Source organism: Triturus cristatus, chromosome 8 (assembly GCF_964204655.1).
Source record: "Triturus cristatus chromosome 8, aTriCri1.1, whole genome shotgun sequence".
Lineage (NCBI taxonomy): Eukaryota > Metazoa > Chordata > Amphibia > Caudata > Salamandridae > Triturus > Triturus cristatus.
The window spans coordinates 698,322,284-698,341,477 of NC_140591.1; the positions used below are offsets into that span (position 1 = coordinate 698,322,284).

Consider the following 19,194-nt stretch of genomic DNA (forward strand, 5'->3'; position numbering starts at 1 on the left):
GTGCTCAGTCACAACTTCTTCAGTTGAAGAACTAAGCAGATTATCTAGAACAATACCTCAGGCATTCTTATAAAATAAGAGAGACTACAGAGGTGTCTGCTTAATTTTTTGTTTAAATGTGTTTTTATTGAGTTGCAATTTTGCATTATATTAGTACACTTCAGGCACTACTATTACAATACATTCGTAGTTTGATACCAGTATTTCACCTATATCAGTTTTCTAGTGAAGCACATCTGGATTAGACATCAATACATCATAAACGTAACTAGTATTTTCTCTTAGTACAAATGTTCCAGCCTAAGGGATAGAGAATTAGACTGTTTGCAACATAACATTAATATAACCAAATGAATCCTCACATTGACTCCTGTGTTTGAAATTATAATTTGTTTAACATAATAACACGATGCACGTCCAATATCTAGTAACTGCAAGTTCTATGTGCGCGCCTGCACGCAGCGCTTAGGCATGTTTTGATAGTACTGTACCATGTATTACGGTATGTCTCCTATGCCATGATTGCATGTTATGTACTGTGTTGACTGGCTTGGACAATAGTCAGTGAAGGGTCATGCACCTGTCTCCGTATATTCATTTCTGAACAGGTTGGCGACATGGATCTTGTGATCTAGGTATGCCTCCCGGGTCTGGTTCACGTCTCGGTCAGGTGAATGAGTGGGCTCATTAGCATGGTTCTGCCATAAAGTGTGAAAATCCGCAAGGATTGCATCCCAGCACCCTGGGAGTGGCTGTTTACGAATGCCTATTGCAACCTCACGACGCAATGCTATGCTCTCAGCCTGTGCTCAGCAGAGTAGTGATTGGAACCAGGCCCCTCTGCTGGGGGGGTCAGGCAATTTCCAGTGTCGTGTGATCGGATGCTTGGCCACTATGAGACCCAGATCTGTATAACGGGATGTCACTTTGTATTTCCTAGATCTGTGGTATAATCCCAATATGCATACCTCCCAGGTCCAACTCGGTGCACGCTCTGTGCACTGCATCAGGGTCGTAGTGACCACTCTCCAATACTGCTGTAAGATCGGGCAGGACCAGACCATATGAAGCAAGGCAGCCCCGACTTCACTACATCGCGGACAGCCGGCATCTGCACAATTAAAATATTTATTGATTTTGGCTGGTGTTAGGTAGGCACTATGTAGAACTGGACGAGCCAGAATCATGCGTGGCGGGGGATTCGGGTGGGACCCTAGAGGATGGCCAACCATTCACATTCAGTGTAGGGGCGCTGCAAATCGGACTCCCAGTGAGCACGTAATGAGCTCAATTCAGGTGCCGTGTGCGTTCTCCGTGCCCCCGCAAATCCTTTGACGAGGTGTCAGCCTGTACCCAATTCGTGAAAATATTGCACAACTAGGTGCCTGGGTGGTTCCTGTGCTATGTTTCCCCATGTAAGTTGCAGCGTGCGTACCACTGCTGCATGTAGTAAAAATTGGCCATGCGGCAAACCAGAGTCCTCCGCTAGTGCCTCAAAAGGTAATTGTTGACCCTCATTGAATAAGTCCCGACTGTCAGAACACCAGCCTCCTCCCATTGCACCAGCTCCACTCCTGTAACAGCGCAGTGTCTCCTGGGCATGCCCACTAAGGGAAGGGACGGTGCGTATGAGATCACGCTGCACGTGAGCTGCAGGCTACGGCGATAGCAATAATGGGCCACATCCAGCATCAGCTGGGCTGGCCGTCTGCCCTTCTTGCGGGGGTGGAATACCTCAACCACCTGCGAATGAGTGAGAGCCGGGGCTTGAGTCGCCAAGTCTTCCAATTTGCGTGCGTTTAACCATCGCGCCAGCCATTGCAGTTGAGCAGCAAGGTAGTATTGCTCAATATGTGGTAGTGAAAGGCCTCCGCAAGTTGCAATTTTAATCATGGCCACTCTACTGCGCGATGTGCCCCAGATAAACTTCCTCAGGTCTGTTTCAAGATTTTTGAACAGCACCAGCCTAAGACAAGAGAGCAGATTTACAAAATAATACAAAAGGCGCGGGAGCACCACCATCTTTATCTGTGCTATTCGGCCCATAACTGTTAGTGGCAGTGTGTGCCGAAAGGCCATCTGCGCTCGCACCGCAGTGATGGCGCGCAATAGGTTGCCGTCGTGGAGGTCTGTCGGGTCCCTGTAGATGTGTATACCCAAATACCGAAATGCTGACAGTTGCCAATGTACTGGTCTACCATCAATGGTCAGGCCTGGGTTCGGAATGGTGGCTACAAAGGGGTACAGACATGATTTGTCCCAGTTCACCCAGAGACCCGAAACGGCCGCAAACTCTAACAGTGTTCGCTCTACAACCACACAAGGCAGTTGAACGTCTTTTAGGTATATTAGCAGGTCATCTGCATTTAACGACACTTCGTGCAGGCCATCACCTAGTGGGATTCCCCACTGCTCTTGCGATCTGCGCAGCGAAGCGGCCAGGGGTTTGATGGCCAGCGCAAATAGAAGTGGCGACAGTGGGCAGTCCTGCCTAGTGCCCCACTCGATAGTAATCGGTCGAATAGGTATGGGTCTGTTTTCACACTGGCTATCGGCTGGGTATTAAGTAATCGAACGAGACTCAGGAACTCATCACCTAAATCATATTTGCACAGTGCAGCAAATAAGAAGCCCAATTCCAGGGTGGCAAACACTTTTTCCAGATCTAGCACTAGGCATCCTGAGGATTCGCAAGTGGTTCCGTAAAAGTGTACCACTCTAAAGAAGCGGTGTAAATTTAATGACGTACTGCGCGTGGGTACAAAACCGTTTTGATTTGGATGGATCAGCGATGGGACCAGTGGGGCCAGTCTGCAGCTAAAATTTTTGCCAACACTTTGTAATCAGTATTTAGAAGCGCGAGCAGGCGATAGGAGCTAATTAGCTCCGCAAAATATTTGGCTTCGGTAGCGATATCAGGAGAGATTCCCGAAGGGTGCCTGCCTCTCGCGACTCATAAAACACATTTAGAAGCTACAGTGCCAAATCTTGTTGGTAAGCTTTGTAATATTCGATCGGGCAACCGTCAGGTCCTGGTGATTTGCCTGTGGCCAATAAGCGTATCGCCTCGTGGACTTCTAACAGAGTTAATGGCTCATTCAGCTCATCACGTTGTTCGTCAGTAATTTGTGGCAAGGTCAGTGGAGTAAAGAAGGAGCTTATGTCTGGGGGCCTTGCATTATGTATCGAGCGGTACACTTTAGTGTAGTGTCTCGTAAGCTCTACATGTATATCATATTGTTTAATGAGGATGCGCCCATTTGCTGATTACAAACGCAGTATGGGCGCTTGTGCCTGTTACTGTTATCATACGCGTGAGTAGCCTTCCTGCTCTGTCTGCTGCTGCGTGTGTACACGCTGCATGGGTCACATAATTTAAGCAACACAGTCTCTCTAACACCTCTGCATGTTTCTGTTTTTGCGTTTCTATTTCATGTTGAGTGTCTACGCCTCGCGCTAGATCAGCTACCAGCCTCAACAATTTATTTTCTATGCACGTTATTTCATTGTCCAGTTGCTTTTGGGCGTACCAACTCAGACCCAAACATTGACCCCGGATTGTGGCTTTGCCCGCATCCTACAGCAGCCCCTTGTCAGCCACCGAACCTATATTCTCTGCAAAATACGAGTTGATCTCCATGCCAACTGCTTCTCTAAATAGAGGATCCTCCAGCGCCAGAGGCTGCAGCCTCCATACGTGTGTAGTGAGCCCCACTTCCTCCCCTTGCAGGCACATTATATGTGGGTTATGATCTGAGTGAGTTTTGCCCAGGTAACGCGCACTTTCGCACTGGGTCAGTATCAGTCGATTTGCAACAAAACGATCAATACGAACATGCAGGTCGTGTGGGTGGGAATAGTGGAAATAAATGCGTGCCAGTGGGATGTGTGATCTCCAAACATCCAGCAATCCTCAATGATGCATCCATTCCCCCAGTCCTCGAGCATTAGATTTTGCAAAAGTGGTGGGAACGATCTGTCTTGTGTGGTGTCAAGTACTGCATTGAAGTCCCTGCCTAGCAACCAGGGAACATCACACCAGCGCGAGAGCTGGCCTGTCAGTGCCTGCCAAAACTCTTTCTGGTTAGTGTTTGGAGCATAGATGGAACCCAGCACCAACTGCTTCCCATTTAGGCGCCTTTTTGAGAGGACATATCTACCATGTGGGTCGATTTCGGTTACCTCCGGCATAAACTGCGTTCCCAGTCTGACCCAGATCAGAGCCCCCCTAACAAAAGAGTAGTCTATTGCTAGTATCTGCCCCTTCCAGCGCTCCTGCAGCCTTCCTATTTCTGGCTTGGCGATGTGGGTCTCCTGTAGGAATGCTACATGGGCTTTATGTCGCTTGAGATAAGCATAGACTTCGTATCTACGGGACAGCATGTGCAGCTCCCTGACGTTCCAAGTAATTATATTAGTGTGCGACATGCATTGTAGATACAGAATGGTGCTGCGTGCATGTAACATAGTAGACGGTCGATCAGCGTGTCCATGGCAAGTGAATGATGCATCTTTAGTGTTCGGGTGTTCCTGTGCATTTTGTGTCGAGGTGTTGTGAAAACAGGAAGCCATGTGCGGCTGAACTGAGAGAGCAGAGGGACAACATGTTTCTGCCCAAACGAAAAAACACGCCATGTGGCAACTAATGACAAAGTGCGCCGAGTTAAACATATCGGGGTCAGGGGATGGGTATCAGAATTTAGTGCGTAGTGAGTGCTATAATATCATGGACTCATTTTGCAAAGGTGTAATCACGCACTTCGGCTTGGTTTCCACCAGGGATTGGTTAACTGGCGGACAGCGCAGGGCATAGATGAGCGGGCGTATGTCAGCGTGATGCACAGTTACGTTAACTAGGGTGCCCCATGAATCGTATGTGCGTCACCCCCCTGTGGTCGCGCATGCTGACTCAATTACATACGCATAGGATGTTTAGAGTCCAGGCAAACCATCACATCATGTCATCAGAGTCACCACGGGAAGAGACTGAGAATCCTCGCCTAACAGCTGTGTCTGCTTAATACAGAAACTGCTAATATTCCTCTTATTCCACCCCCTTTCATCCTTCCAACTCCTGAGTTTAGAAAACAGCTGACATTTTTCCAATCTTAACTTGGGGGAAACAGAAAATCCTTATACTCTGAATGACAAAAGATATTTTGCTGAACACACACAATACCGATGCTCGGTAATACTATTCCAGTGCTCAGATTTCAGGACTTAACCTCTTGTCTGGCAAACAGAGTAAGCACACTCTTCCCCTCTCTCGCAGCAGAGATCACCTCTGACTGACTACAGAATAAGCTGCAACATCTCCTTTTCAGTTTCATAATATGAGATCCTGTCTTTGAAATACAAGTGGCTTTTCTCAGATCAATTTTCAAAGAGCAGCCTAAACCAAATGTGTTTTTTTGGCACGTCACAATTTCCATAACATCCAAATCTACTGTTATCACAGGACCACCTGAATCAATAAGCAGGAACGTGCACCAACATCAACCACTCTTTGAGCATTTTCCCTACAGAGCATGACTAGAGCCACCTCAGCGAAACACGCTGCTGCCCAAACGCCTTTGTACTAAGGGTATAAATTTGAACTGTGCAGTTCAGCTCTTGTTAGAGTACTTTCTTAGAAGCATGTTGGTGATTTTTTCCTTACCACAACAGCACATACTGCAATAAGAGCAAATTCTGTATAGATGAATGTGTTTGATCAATTACGTCTCAGCACCACCATCAAGCCACAAAGTATTTGCTAAAATGACACATTAAAACATTTATTTTTGTGGTACCAAATACGCTTTTGTGAAAAAGGTTCAGATAGTGAGTTTAATTTGGACTGCAGCTTAGTTAGTGGAACATGCATGGTCACTGAAAGTTTGACATTTTAAAGTGGCAAACACTGAGGCAGACATTTACAAATACTTGGAAAAAGTCACAAATAAACATTATTGTAAGGTCATCATGCACTTCTAAGCAGACTGCACACATTTTCTTATAAACAAACCTTGCCTTTATTATACTGCAACATCTGGGTGCAAATAAAGTTGGGAGATAACCACACACTTTCCCCTAAATTGCCAATGAATAGAGGATTAAAACACGGTTCAGTGCTCGACCCTACTATTTTTAATTTGTTTATTTCAGATCTGAGCACTCTGTTCGACCAAGCAATATCCCACCCACTATCTATTGGTGGCCAGCTCTTGACATATTTACAATATGCAGGCGGTGGGCTTTTTAACCAGTAGGTGTGGGTCTTCTGGGGCTTTTAAATGTTTTAAATCAATATTGCAAGGACAACTATAGGTCAGTCAACTTTGAAAAAACAAACATTAAACTTTTTAGTAAAAAGGTGAAAGTAGCCTGGCATTAGAGCGAGACAACGATCAAAAGGAGCCATGAGTATAAAAACCTGGGAGTGTGGTTGCTGGTTTGCATAGTTTATAGCTGAAAACAATGAAACCTAACCTGGCCGCATTACTTCATGTTATCAAGGCATTTTTCCACAAATCGAACCCTTCACTAATTCCACCGTCACAAGTTACTAAAAGCAAAATTAATCCCAGCGTTATCCTTTGGCTCCTTAGCATTGCTCAAGAAAGTAGAGCACTTTTCAAATATGTCCCAAAGTAAAGCGTATTGACTACTATTTCATCTCCCCAACAATGATCAGATGCAAAGGTGAGGCTTGAATTTAGGCTTATTGATCAAGAGATTTTCTCGGATTCACACAGACGCAGTACATTAAAAGAGTATATTTGAAATGAGAAGCAGACGGGGCATCACAGAATGCATGGAGGTCAGCGTTGACTTCAGCCCTCTAAGTCCTTCAGGAGCAAAGCCTTTGGAATCAAAACCTACTGTACAAGAGCTTAAAACTAGCACTGAATCAGTAATTAAAGTATCTTTCATTTTTTGGGAGATAAGGAAAACATTTAGAAAAGAAGCTACAGCACTGGTATCCCTCATAACTCGCCTTTTGTTTTTATTGTTTTTCATTTTGTTTCTGTTATTGTTGGACTGACGCTTGCTGTTCTTCGAGAACTATCTTGAGCCACTGCGGGGCAGTGCCCTGGGAACTGACTGTAGCCTGGATATGTGTATATTTCCTTATGTACCTAGCGGCCGGCCCGGGTGGTTGTAGGCCCATACTTGTAACCGAATTACTGTTCAATAAAAACTTTTTCAAAAAAAAAAAAAAAAAAAAAAAAAAAAAAAAGAAAAGAAGCTACAGCTAGATGTCGATTCATTCCTAGAAGTGGCTGCAGAATCAAAGATGCATAGCTGAAAGCTATAGATACTATTTTAAATCAAGGGTTATGCAAGTACGCTTTGGGTCATTTTGACATTTGGCACTTGAGTGATGCTAGTTTGAACTGTTGTTAAATATATAAATATGTAGCTCCAAAAGGATGTCCCGACTGTTAGCATTTTTGTGCGTTAACTCAAAGAGGGGACAGTATCTTACTGGTCTATCGCTGGGTGCCTATAATTGAAAATCTGCTTTTGGTTGGTGGGAAACGCTATTTTAATTTACATCTCACTTTTGGCTTCCATTGATGAATGATCCCTGTATTCTATTTTATTGTAAAGTTTATGTTTTTTATTAACCATGATAAAATCTACTTCTAGCCTAACTATTGCACACTGTACAAAACGGGTATCAAGACATTTGAAATTCATTCAAATGTATTACTTTTTGCACAGAATTAGTGCAACTTTGGAGAAGGCTCGAAGCTTTAGGCAAGTGGAAAAAATAAATAAACTTCTTGCACTTGAGAAAGTCCATGTATCCAACATAAATATGCATCCATTTTTTGAAAAGGCAATAACATGGCATGCAGGATGCTATTGCACCCCTGAAATACTGGGTTTTCAAAAAGGTAAAAAACGAATGCGAAAAAATAATAAATAATTACTCCTTTTTGGTGAACAGACCATCAGTGGGACATCTTCCAACATGAATATTTACCAAATTTCCACTGTCTATTTTAGACCACTTGAATTGCCTAATCCCCCTCTTGTGAGGTGAACCTATATGCACGCACGCACGACAAAAGTGACATGTGTAAGATGCACATTTCACTAGGCATATTAAATATGAACATAATGGCCTTTTACATTCATCAGAACATAGTTTATTTAAAAAAAAAAAAGAAAAGAAAATTACCTAGCAGCCCATGCAAACGGCATTCTGTATTGTCCTAGTCTGTGGCACATCTGCTTTGCATTTTTTAAGACCTTCTGGGCAACCTGGAGAACACAAAATAGTATTTTATTGTTTGTTATTTTTTTATACTGACAATGAGAGGGTGAATACGTGACTTAAGTAGAGAAAAGCATCAACAAACAGAGTATTGGGCACGCTTAAAAGACTAAACAGTGAATGTGCGGGCCCTAACGTCCACATGTTTTTTAATAGTTAATGGGGGTAACACAGTGCTCTGGTAACTTTTTCTTCTCCTTCTCACCACAACAGATGGCCACATTTTTTGCCTGGAGCATTATAGAAACACACAACCTCCTTATTATATTTATATTGTGGCACTTTGAAGAAGTGAAGTGGGAGTAGCCCTAGTGAACTTTAATTCCAGTTGCGTTTTACATATTATTTTTGGCTTTTTATTTTTATTAACTCCCGTGTTTCACTCAACAAAACGACATTAAAATCTAGTTCTAGGAATACCTTTGACACAAAACACAGCAAACCGGTGATAATGGAGTACTAGATAGCGGGTGGGATTGCAAGAGGGGCCCCAAGGTTCTTATGAATGCCCTCGACTTAAGTGTCGTTTAAAAATGGAACAAAAGCACACTGACTGACTGAAAAACAATTCAGAGTCCTAAAAGCCCATCTTCCACGTTCTTTATATCTTGTGATAAGTAGGCAAACAGAAAACGTATCCAACCTAGCAATACATAATTTTAGCAGAAGAGAGACCCCTTCAGATGACAACAGTTTCTAACTCATTAGGGGAAATCTAACCACAATTACTGATGAGAAAACTCTAGCGCTGACATCCTCTCACAAGAGTTTGTGGTGAGCCTATTTGCTGTGCGCGAGAGCCACGCCAATGATGATGCATGCTACCACATATGAGTGAGGGACCAATGTCCTTTTGAACCTAATCCCAATATATTGAATCAGGACTACAGGAAATTAATCCACAATGAAAAGCCCAGAACGTTTCTGGAACTCTATTAAGGACCACAGCGCTTTATGAGGATAGTTACAGTATAGGGAAAAAGTTTTGTGGCCCTTTTTAATTTCCTCCTATACCCCCCTTCTCATGTGTATAAGGGTTTTAATACTGATTCAACTAATACCGCAACTTGTGGCATTGATATTTAAAGGCCTCAGAATCACCTCCTGCAATTAAAGGTTCACTCAGAATAAGGCACTAAGGGCCCGATTACCCGCCGAACCCGTGGTGAAGGTGTGGTGGTGGTCAGGGACAGCCGCACCAGTGGTCCGAATGCCGTATTACTAGAATGCAGATTGGACTGTTTTGGGAATGCCGCACCAGCTAGGAAACAGCCTTCCCTGGCGGTGGTGTGGCGGTCTGAGAGAGCAATATGCTTAGCGGTGCTGCTGCGGCACCACCAAGCATATTCCGAATTTCCACACCGCCAGCTTTTTCATGGCCGTGAGCCCGCCATGAAAAGGCTGGCGGTAGGGAAACTGTTGCTCCTGTACACTGGGATGCATGCAGGGGGGCACATGTTGTGCCCCCCTGTGTGCATGCACGCCCAGTTCCTGCACTGCATGGGCTAAACAGTCCAGGCCATGTAGGAACTTTCTTTGGTGTTTCCATGCACTGCCGTGGGAACCCCAAAGTACCACCGGCCAGACCAGGAGAAATCTCAACTGGCGGGTGGTCGACTTTGGCCATGCGGGGAGGTGGCGTGCCGCCCTGCTCCCGCACTGCAAAAGTCAATCAGCCCCTAATTTTTTTTGCAATATCTATCCATCCTGATTAAACCTTATTCTAATTCTCAGCAGTCCACTATTTACGTTGCGAAAGAATATTAAGAGTGGGTATCACTCCCATTTTCTGGAAGCTATCCCATAACATTAGATGTATATGCAGCACAAGCGGACCATGTTGCGGTCCTCCACTTACACTGAAGGGATCATAAGCCCTACTGACTCTCACAGTGGTGTATGACCCAGAAATGCCATCGTGAATTATGGAGTGGCTCCCTCAGTACATCTCTCAATGTCGACATACATTCAGGGACAGCAGCAGGTCAATCAGCTAACAACACAATCCCATGCAACTTAATCTTAGCCAAATTAACATAAACTTGATTAATAACTAATTGCTGCTTTTTAAGGGGGGGGGGTGGCGCTGAGGATTCCTATTTGAAAATGGCTTTACTCTAATAGCAAGTGGGGCATTTATGCAGTCAAGAGGCCTAGCAGCAATAAAGCACTCATACGGCTCCCTTCCTCGACTCAAATGTGAAGAGACCATTCAATATTCTATAAATGTTTAATCAACATGAATATTTAATTGTGAATTATGCAGAGAGACATTAACAAAGACATTTGGCAAAACAATGTGTCCTTCGATTGTGCCTAGGAACAAAAAAGAAAGAAAAGGCTAAATCCATACCTCAAAAAATTCCCACATTTTTACACGAAGATTATACAGCGCTCACATTACATCCTATTACTATTTATACCTATAAAGTCCTGGCAAAACAGATAACCTACCTTGGATGAGTCTGAACTTTTCATGTAAGGCTCCGCACAATGAGCAATGCTTCCCTGTAGGACTTTCTCTATTCGAGCAACGAGAAAGATGTCAGGATGCGGACACGTCACCGAAAATATTCCCTAGAAACAATAACATGTTTTACAAGCTGACCACAAATCAATGAACCACCTATCTAAAACACATATTGTTTTTTGTAAAATGTATCAGGAAAGGCACGCCAAGTAAATTAAGCCACTAATACTTTTTGACAGGTCAGAAAAGCAAATACCAGCACCAGAGAAGTAGAGTAAGAAAAAAGACGTACCTTTTGTTGCCTCAAGTAAAAACACACAAGTACCTTTTGTACCCCAGTTTGAACAGAAAATACAAACCGAGCCACGTGATTTTTTTTTAAGAATATTCACAGTTTAATTGGAGCTCATGACCTACGTGAAAACAATCACTTCATGGCTTTTAGCATTTCGCATGCGAGATGCAAAACAAGCATTTGCAATGCAATAGGTCTCGCATTTACGAGAGTTTGAGCTATTGACATTGTAAATGAAAATGCCTTTTATTTATGTGCTGTTTTTAAAACGGATAAATAAAAGACATTGTCATTTACAATGCCAATAGCTTAAACTCAAACAAATGCAAGGCCTATTGCATTGCAAATGCTTTTGGCTTTAGGAGAGAGCGTGTCCTGCCTTTTCCTGCTTACAAGAGCAGGCAGGACAAAGCTATTTGAGAATATAGTGCTTGGAGGCTGTAATTAAGGCCTACCAAGCAACAACACACGTAACAGGGGGTGTCCTTATGGGAGGTTACGAAATGGGAAAAGGCGGTACTAAGGAGGGACTAAGCCTATTAACCAATGAAAAGCCACAGTTTAAAATGGACAATGAGACAAGCCAATGGAAAATATGGGTGGAGAGTGGGAAGAGCTTCACGTCCATACCTGAACACAGCATGCCTCACAGAGTAGCGCGTGTGCTGCCCAGGGTCGACCTAAAAATGTGTTCTAATTCGGCAAGGAAGTGAGCATTTGCGAAAATTAAAGTGTGTGTGTGGCTCCTGAGATATGCTTAGGACCTTAGAACATTATAGATCAACATACAATTTGAAGGTTGCTGACGTAAGCTGTATCTTGTATTGTAGCATAGGGTATTTGACCAGGTTATTGCTCTATTCGAGAGGGGAGATGTTATCAGTTTCTATCATTTGTTTTATGAGAGGTACTTACAAGATGCCAGATTCTGCAACACAAAAGTTGGAATATGCATATGCCTCTCAAATGGTCACACAGTCACACATCTCAGTAGAAATTAACCTACAAAGGCTATTACTAGCCATGATTGTAGGTCATTGGCAGTGAGAAAGTATATTTTTCTCCTTGGAGAAAGAACATCTGACACAAAATAGATAGGAATAGGTCTAGCATTGCCCTTTAATTAAGCACTGCAACCCTGAGGCCTAACACATATTCCAGTGAATTGTTGCCTTTGCTACTTCCTGTTATCCTAACTGGAAATACTGATCATAGAGAAGGAAGGAGGGGCAGTTCACAAACCAGTCGATTCTTCAGCAAACTGAATGGCTGCCCAGCATTTTGCAAAAACTCCTGCCTCATTCATATTAATGGCTGCAGCCACTGTGATGGCGGCCTGGGAGGGACAGCTGACTTCCATTGCTGTGTTTGCATTCCCTGAATGTCACATTGTTTTTTAAAAAACATCCTTCTTCTTTGAAAGGGACGTCTAGGAAAGACATTAGGGGATATGGCAGACAGCATGAAGTGGTCCTAGGAACACTGTGTGCTCCTTCAAAGGGCACCGCCACTGCTCCTAAAGGGAAAGCTTCATTAGCTACTACAATAATTAAGGTACGTGACACGTTAATTACCATGCTGCACATTGAAGTTTCTAGACACCCGCCAACAGCTAGAATGACGCAGCGTCTCAAGCCGAGGTCAACCACGGCAGGGGGATACAGCCATCCACAAACATGACTTTTGTAATGTTATGGCCTGCACCTTTCGAATGACATTCACAAAGAGTGGGATGTAGCATAATTATTTGCTGTACGGTTGAGAGTCCTTCACTACAGCCAAAAGTCTATTCCGTTTTGAATTACTCCTCAGTGACAGGGTGTGTCACCCAGAGTCTGATGGGAAAGATGCTTTTTCGGCTCCATCTTGCCGCCTCTGGGGTGTGTCACCCAGAGTCTGATGGGAAAGGTGTTTTTTCGGCCTCCATCTTGCCGCCTCTGAGAGCTCCGGAGCACCTCTTCTCCTTCCCTAGTCATACTGCACACTGATTTGATCTTGGTTGCTACAGCAAGGGATATGAGGAGTGACAGCTTATGACATCATAATGTTTCTCAGCACAAAGCACTGGGCTCTGCCAGGAAGCTAGTGGCATCTCGTGAAGGTATTTACATGGACTGATGAGCTGGGACAGGACACTGAACAACAGAATATAAACATAGTTTGAAATTTTATAACTCAGTAAAGGATATGTTTTCAGAGGTACATTTTTAAACCCACCTGGCAGCATTGTGTGATTTGAGTTTCCCACTACGTGTATTTCATGTTTTGTTTGCATGATCTGCCGTTTTGTGACAAAATGCAGTTTCCAACTCTTTTGCAATTGTAAAATTATTAAAAATGTGGAAAAGAGGAAATGTTAATGCCCCCCCATTTCCAAGAAAAAAAGGAACTAAAATTGCTTACAATTCGTATTTAGTAGTTTTCATGTAATTTTGCTGAGAAAAGTACAAACTATATTTAATTGTTGAAATTTCAGTGCATTAAAAACATGTAATTTGTAAATGTTAAGCAAAGTAATCATTTTTTATTTCTACATTTTATAGTTCACACGTATCGCTTGGGCCTTCCCACCTTCCGTCGAGAATAACAAGTTACTTACCTTCAGTAACGATGTATCTGTAAGAGACATAGGTTAGCTATAGATTCCTTACTTAAGAAATTTTCCCAGGTGTCAGACTGGATTTGGAGAATCTTTTCTTAGCAGCACCCCTGCGCGTAGGTAGGTGGCGTCGGTCGACTCTGCGTCCGTGGTCGGCATCGTGGTCGCCGGGATGACATTGCGGTGCCTATTTAGACGCCGCCCCTGCGCACTGATGTCAGTTCTAACCCGACTTTCCATGCCAGAAGCGCAGAGCAATGCAAGACACTGACCACTGGTGAGCTACAACTAGGGCCCTGCAAAGGAGTCCCTGTCCATAGAAGTAATTTTGCAGAGTGGGGAGGTGGGTGGGACGGTAAGAAATCTATAACTAACCTATGTCTCTTACAGGTAACTTGTTCTTCTGAAAGAGACAGTTAGTTATAGATTCCTTACCTTAGAATAGATACCCCAGCAATACCAACCCCGGAGGGGGGTCTGCGAACCAAATTCACACCAGAAAGTCCTGGAGGACCGAAAAGGCAAAATGGCAGTCCCTCCGGACTTCGCTGTCCAGGAAGTAATGTCTGGTGAACGTGTGCAAGGATGTCCACGTGGCTGCCCGACACATGTCAATGAGTGGAACTCCACGTGCAAGGGCAGTGGTGGCTGCCGTAGCTCTAGTGGAATGAGGAGCTCGGAGCCCCACTGGAGGTTCCTTTTTCGCCAAAGCGTAACAGACTTTAATACAAAGGACAACCCATCTAGAGATTGTACACTTTTAAACAACCCGACCTTTCTTGGTCCCCCATAGCCAATACAGAGTTGATCATCCACCCGGAAATCTTTTGTGCGGTCAAGGTAGAAGGACAGCACACGTTTAGGGTCCAGACGGTGAAGTCTCCCCTCCTTCTTTGAAGGGTGCGGAGGTAGGGCAAAGTAATGGTTTGTCCAATGTGAAAAGGTGTAACCACTTTTGGAAGGAACGAGGGTCTCGTTCAAAGCACCACTTTGTCAAGATGCACAGAAAAGAAAGGGGGCTTATAAGAAAGACCTTGAAGCTCACTCACCCTGCGAGCGGAGGTGATGGCAACAAAGAAGGCAGTTTTCAATGTGAAGAGTCTGAGAGGACAGTTGTGAAGAGGCTCGAAGGGAGCAAACATAAGATAAGTTAAGACAAAGGTGAAGTCCCACTGGGGCATTACGAAAGGAGATGGAGGAAAGAGGTGAGTAATGCCCTTAGAGAATCTATTTACAATAGAGGACTTGAACAAAGATGGCTGATCTAGTAGCCGAAGGAAAGCAGAGCTGGCCGCAAGATAACCTTTAAGAGTGCCCAGGGCAGAGCCCTGCTGGGCCAAACAAAGTATGTACAAAAGGACCTCTGAAAGAGGGGCAGAAAGGGGATCCATATCCTTTGCTGTGCACCATGACACAAACTTATTCCATCGACAGGCGTATACCATTTTGGTGGAGGGAGGCCTGGTTACCAAAATGACATTACAGACTTCAAGGAGGTGGAAGCTGGACAGGTTTGGGTAAAGTACCCTTCACTGCTGCTGCGACAGAAAATTCTCCCGAAGAGGCAGTCTGAGTGGAGGATCGATAGCCATGCTCAGGAGCTCCGGGTACCAGACTCTTCGTGCCCAGCCAGCCCTGAGCCACAAGAATAACTTGGGCCCAGTCATGCTTGATCTTCAACACTCTGGGCAGAAGTGGTACAGGTGGAAAGGCATACAGGAGAGCGCAGATCCAATCGCGATGAAAAGCATCGCCGAGTGAATGCCGCCTTAGAAACTCCAACATGCAGAATTGCTGACATTGCGCAGTTTCTTCGGTGGCGATCAGATCTAACCAAGGCTCTCCCCGCTGCTGAAAGAGACCTTGCACCACCTCTGACTGAAGACACCATTCGTGATCTACCAGGCACCAGCGGCTGAGTTTGTCCGCCCTAGCGTTCAGAGAACCTGCCAGGTGTTGAACCACCAGGGTCATGCCCTGATGTTCCAGCCATGTCGAGACGAAGAGCCTCTTGACATAGGGTCCACGACTCACCCCGCCCTGTTTATTGCAGTACCACATGGCGGTGGTGTTGTCTGTGAACACCTGTACCACTTTCCCTTTTAGAGAGGGAAGGAATGCCTTCAGTGCTAGGCGGATCGCCCAGAGCTCCAGCAGTTTGATATGGAGCCCGGACTCTGCCGGAGACCAGACGCCTATGATCTCCGCCTTTCCCAGAGGGCCGCCCCATCCCAGGAGTGAAGCATCTGTCACTACTATGAAGTCTGGTTGGGGAAGGGAGAGTGATCTGCCTCTGACCAAAGCTTGGTTCGTTAACCACCACTGCAGTTGTTGTGCAGTTCCCTCCGGGATCTGGACATAGTCGGAAAGATTCCCCTGCGCCAACTGGAACTTCAGGTCCCACTGCAGAGCCCGCATATGCCATCTGGCATGATCCACCAGCAGGAGGCCATGAGGCCCAACAGCCTCAGGGTCATTCTCACCGAAATCCGATATAGAGGCTGAAACATCAGTGTCATAGCCCAAATATCCCGGACTCGCTGCTTGAGAGGATCGACTCGAAACTACACTATGTCCTGAACCGCCCCGATGAAAAGGAGCTTCTGAGAGGGAGTCAGGTGTGACTTCGGCATGTTGATAGTGAACCCCAGTGAATACAGGAGGTCCGCCGTAGTCTAGAGGTGGGAGAAGACAGCCTGCGGCGAGTCTGCCTTCAACAGCCAATTGTCAAGATAGGGGAAGACAGGAACCCCTGATCTGCGCAGATGAGCTGCGACCACTGCCATCACTTTCGTGAACACCCGAGGCGTACTAGTAAGGCCAAAGGGGAGCACGGTGAACATTAAATGCTTGTGGCCTACCAGGAACGTCCCGCATGAGGCCCTCTTGAGAAGACTTCACGAGATCGGTCTCAGAGGGACGGTGTTGAGCTGGCTGAGATCTTACCTAGCGGGTCGTCGACAAGTGGTCTGGGCCCCCCCGTACTCCGCCGAGGTGCCGCCTATGAATGTCGGAGTCCCACAAGGGTCGGTGCTGAGCCCGACCCTTTTTAACATCTTCATGACTCCATTGGCGGTACTGGCGGAGTCGATGGGTGCCCAGATCATATCATACGCTGACGACACCCAGCTCCTCTTCACCTGCAAGAAGGGCATGGAGTTTGACGGGGATAGCATCCGTGGTTGCCTTGGGGCTGTCTTCAACTGGTTTCAGAGGAGCAGCCTCAAGTGCAACCCTGATAAATCCGAGGTGCTCTTCTTCGGCTGTCAGGCAGAACCGCCCTGGCAGGAATGGTGGCCGGTTTGCATGTCCCCCCCCTTCCTCTTCCTCTTTGGTCGCTAAAAACCTTGGGGTCAAAATCGATAACACCCTGGCTCTGAAAACACAGATCACAGGTCTCACGGGTACCTGTTTTGGTCTGCTTAAAATGATGCGTAAATTCCTTCCTTTGCTCCCTTTAGCCCACAGGAAGCTGACAGTACAAGCTCTGATCTGTTCTAGGCTTGACTATTCAAATGTCCTCTACCTGGGTTTGCCGGATTATCTCTTGCATAAACTCCAGGTTGTACATAATTCTGCGGCAAGAGCCATCTTCGGCCTACCCCGGCATGCCAGATCATCTGAGTTGCTTTCATCCCTTCACTGGCTTCCTATCAAGAAGCGAATCACATTCAAAGCTCTTACACTGGCCCATAAGGCACTCCATTCGGTGGGGGCCTCCTACATTCAGAAACGGCTTTCTTTCTACAAACCCACCAGATCTCTCCGGTCGGAAAATCTTGGCCTGGCAATGGTGCCTCCCATTAGGAAAGTCAGAATAGGTGGACGTTCCTTTAAATATCTCGCCCCCAAACTATGGAACTCCCTTCCTGTTGATCTCCGCCGCATTCACAACCTGTTTGCCTTTAGAAAGGCCTTGAAAACCTGGCTTTTTAATCAGTAATTCTGTTATGTTTCTGTTGTCTTTTCCCTTTTCTCAGTAATGGGTCAGAAAGCGCCGGGACACTCCTTGGAGTAGCCGTGCGCTATATAAGTTACCCATTAACATTAACATTAACATTAGTGCCTGTGGGCTGGCAGAATGGGGATGTGAAAATAGGCGTCCTGCAAATCCAGTGCCAACATCCAGTCTCCAGGGTCAAGGGCAGACAGGACCTGAGCCATGGTTAACATTTTGAACTTCTCCTTCAGAAGGAATCGGTTGAGGGCCCTGAGGTCTAGAATTGGAAGCAGGCCTTTGTCCTTCTTGGGCACCAGAAAGTAGCGGGAATAGCAAACACTAACCTACTTCTGGCGTAGGAATCCTCTCGATAGCTCCCTTGGCCATGAGAGCTGAGATTTCCTGGAGGAGAAGCGCCAAATGAGCCTCCGACATGCGATCGAAAGACAGTGACATGGAGAGAGGGGTAGTCTCGAGGGAGAGGGAGTAACCCCTTCGGACTATTTGCAAAACCCACCTGTCCGACATGATGGTTTGCTAGTGGGGGAGGTGATGGCGAATCCTGCTGCCCACTGGCCTCTGGTGGCCCTGAAAGGTCGATCTAGGAAGGTTTGGAGGTCGCTGCAGGAATGGGGGGGGGTGGACTGACCTATCCGCTGGCTCCCAGACCCGCGTCGCTGGGTCCCACGTCAGCAGCCACGCAGAGGCTGGGCAGCTTGCGTGAACCCGTGGCTGGACTGGGTCGGATGTGATTGGGTGCCCCTTCCATAGCCACAAATGTGGCGAAAAGCAGACTGAGGGGGACGGGAGGACGCAGCGAGGCCCAAGGACCTGGCGGTAGCTTGAGAGTCCTTAAAAGCTCCAGCACAGAGTCTGCTTTGTCGCCGAAAAGGCAACGGCCATCGAAGGGCATATCCAACAATGTTGACTGAACATCCCCCGAAAAGCCAGACATCCTCAACCAGGCGTAGCACCTAAAGGCTACCGACGTGGCAATCGTTCTGCCCAGTGAATCAGTGGTATCCAGTCCACAGTGAATCGTGAATTTTGCTGCGTCCCTCTCATCTGCCACGGCTTGGGAGAAACAGTCCGGGCCTCCTCTGGGCACTGAGGCAGCACTCGAGCGACCATATCCCAGATAGTATGGGAGTAGCAGCCCAAGAGGCATGCAGTATTCACGGACCGCAGTGCCAAGCTGGAGGAAGAGAACATGTGCTTCCCAAGATGATCCAGCTTCTTGGATTCCCTGTCTGGGGGAGCAGAAGGGAGTGCGCCCTTGAAAGACAAGGCTTTGACCACCAAGCTCTCGGGGAAGGGTGTTGGGTGAGGAAAACTGGGTCGCCCGGAGCCGGGTGGTGGCGGTGGGAAATCATCCATTCCACATGAGCCCCTGTGCCCAGAAGGACGTCAGTGAGGGCTTCGTTGAAGGGCAAAAGGGGTTCAGAGGAGGTTGCTGCCGGTTGAAGTACCTCTGTCAGCCCTGACCGTCACTGAAGGGAGCTACAGAGCCAGGGCCTCGGCTGCCCATTGCACCACCACAGCATAAGATGCTCCCTCCTCCGTAGCCACGGTAGGGGAAGAAAGCGTGCCACGGTCTGGAGAAGTGTCCAGACCACTGGGG

The 19,194-nt window shown here is 46.2% G+C and overlaps 1 protein-coding gene across 8 annotated transcripts in view; it reads right to left on the bottom strand.

The window, feature by feature from the left end:
- DOCK9 (dedicator of cytokinesis 9) overlaps positions 1-19,194 on the bottom strand; it is a 1,069,784-nt gene that overhangs the window by 455,935 nt on the left and 594,655 nt on the right. For all 8 annotated transcript variants that reach the window (XM_085622123.1, XM_085622117.1, XM_085622120.1 and 5 more), the window contains exons 13-14: positions 10,724-10,846; positions 8,174-8,256 (exon numbers count right to left, since the gene is read on the bottom strand). In XM_085622123.1, coding sequence (XP_085478249.1) covers positions 8,174-8,256; positions 10,724-10,846 — 206 coding nt within the window. The remainder of the gene's footprint in view (positions 1-8,173; positions 8,257-10,723; positions 10,847-19,194) is intronic.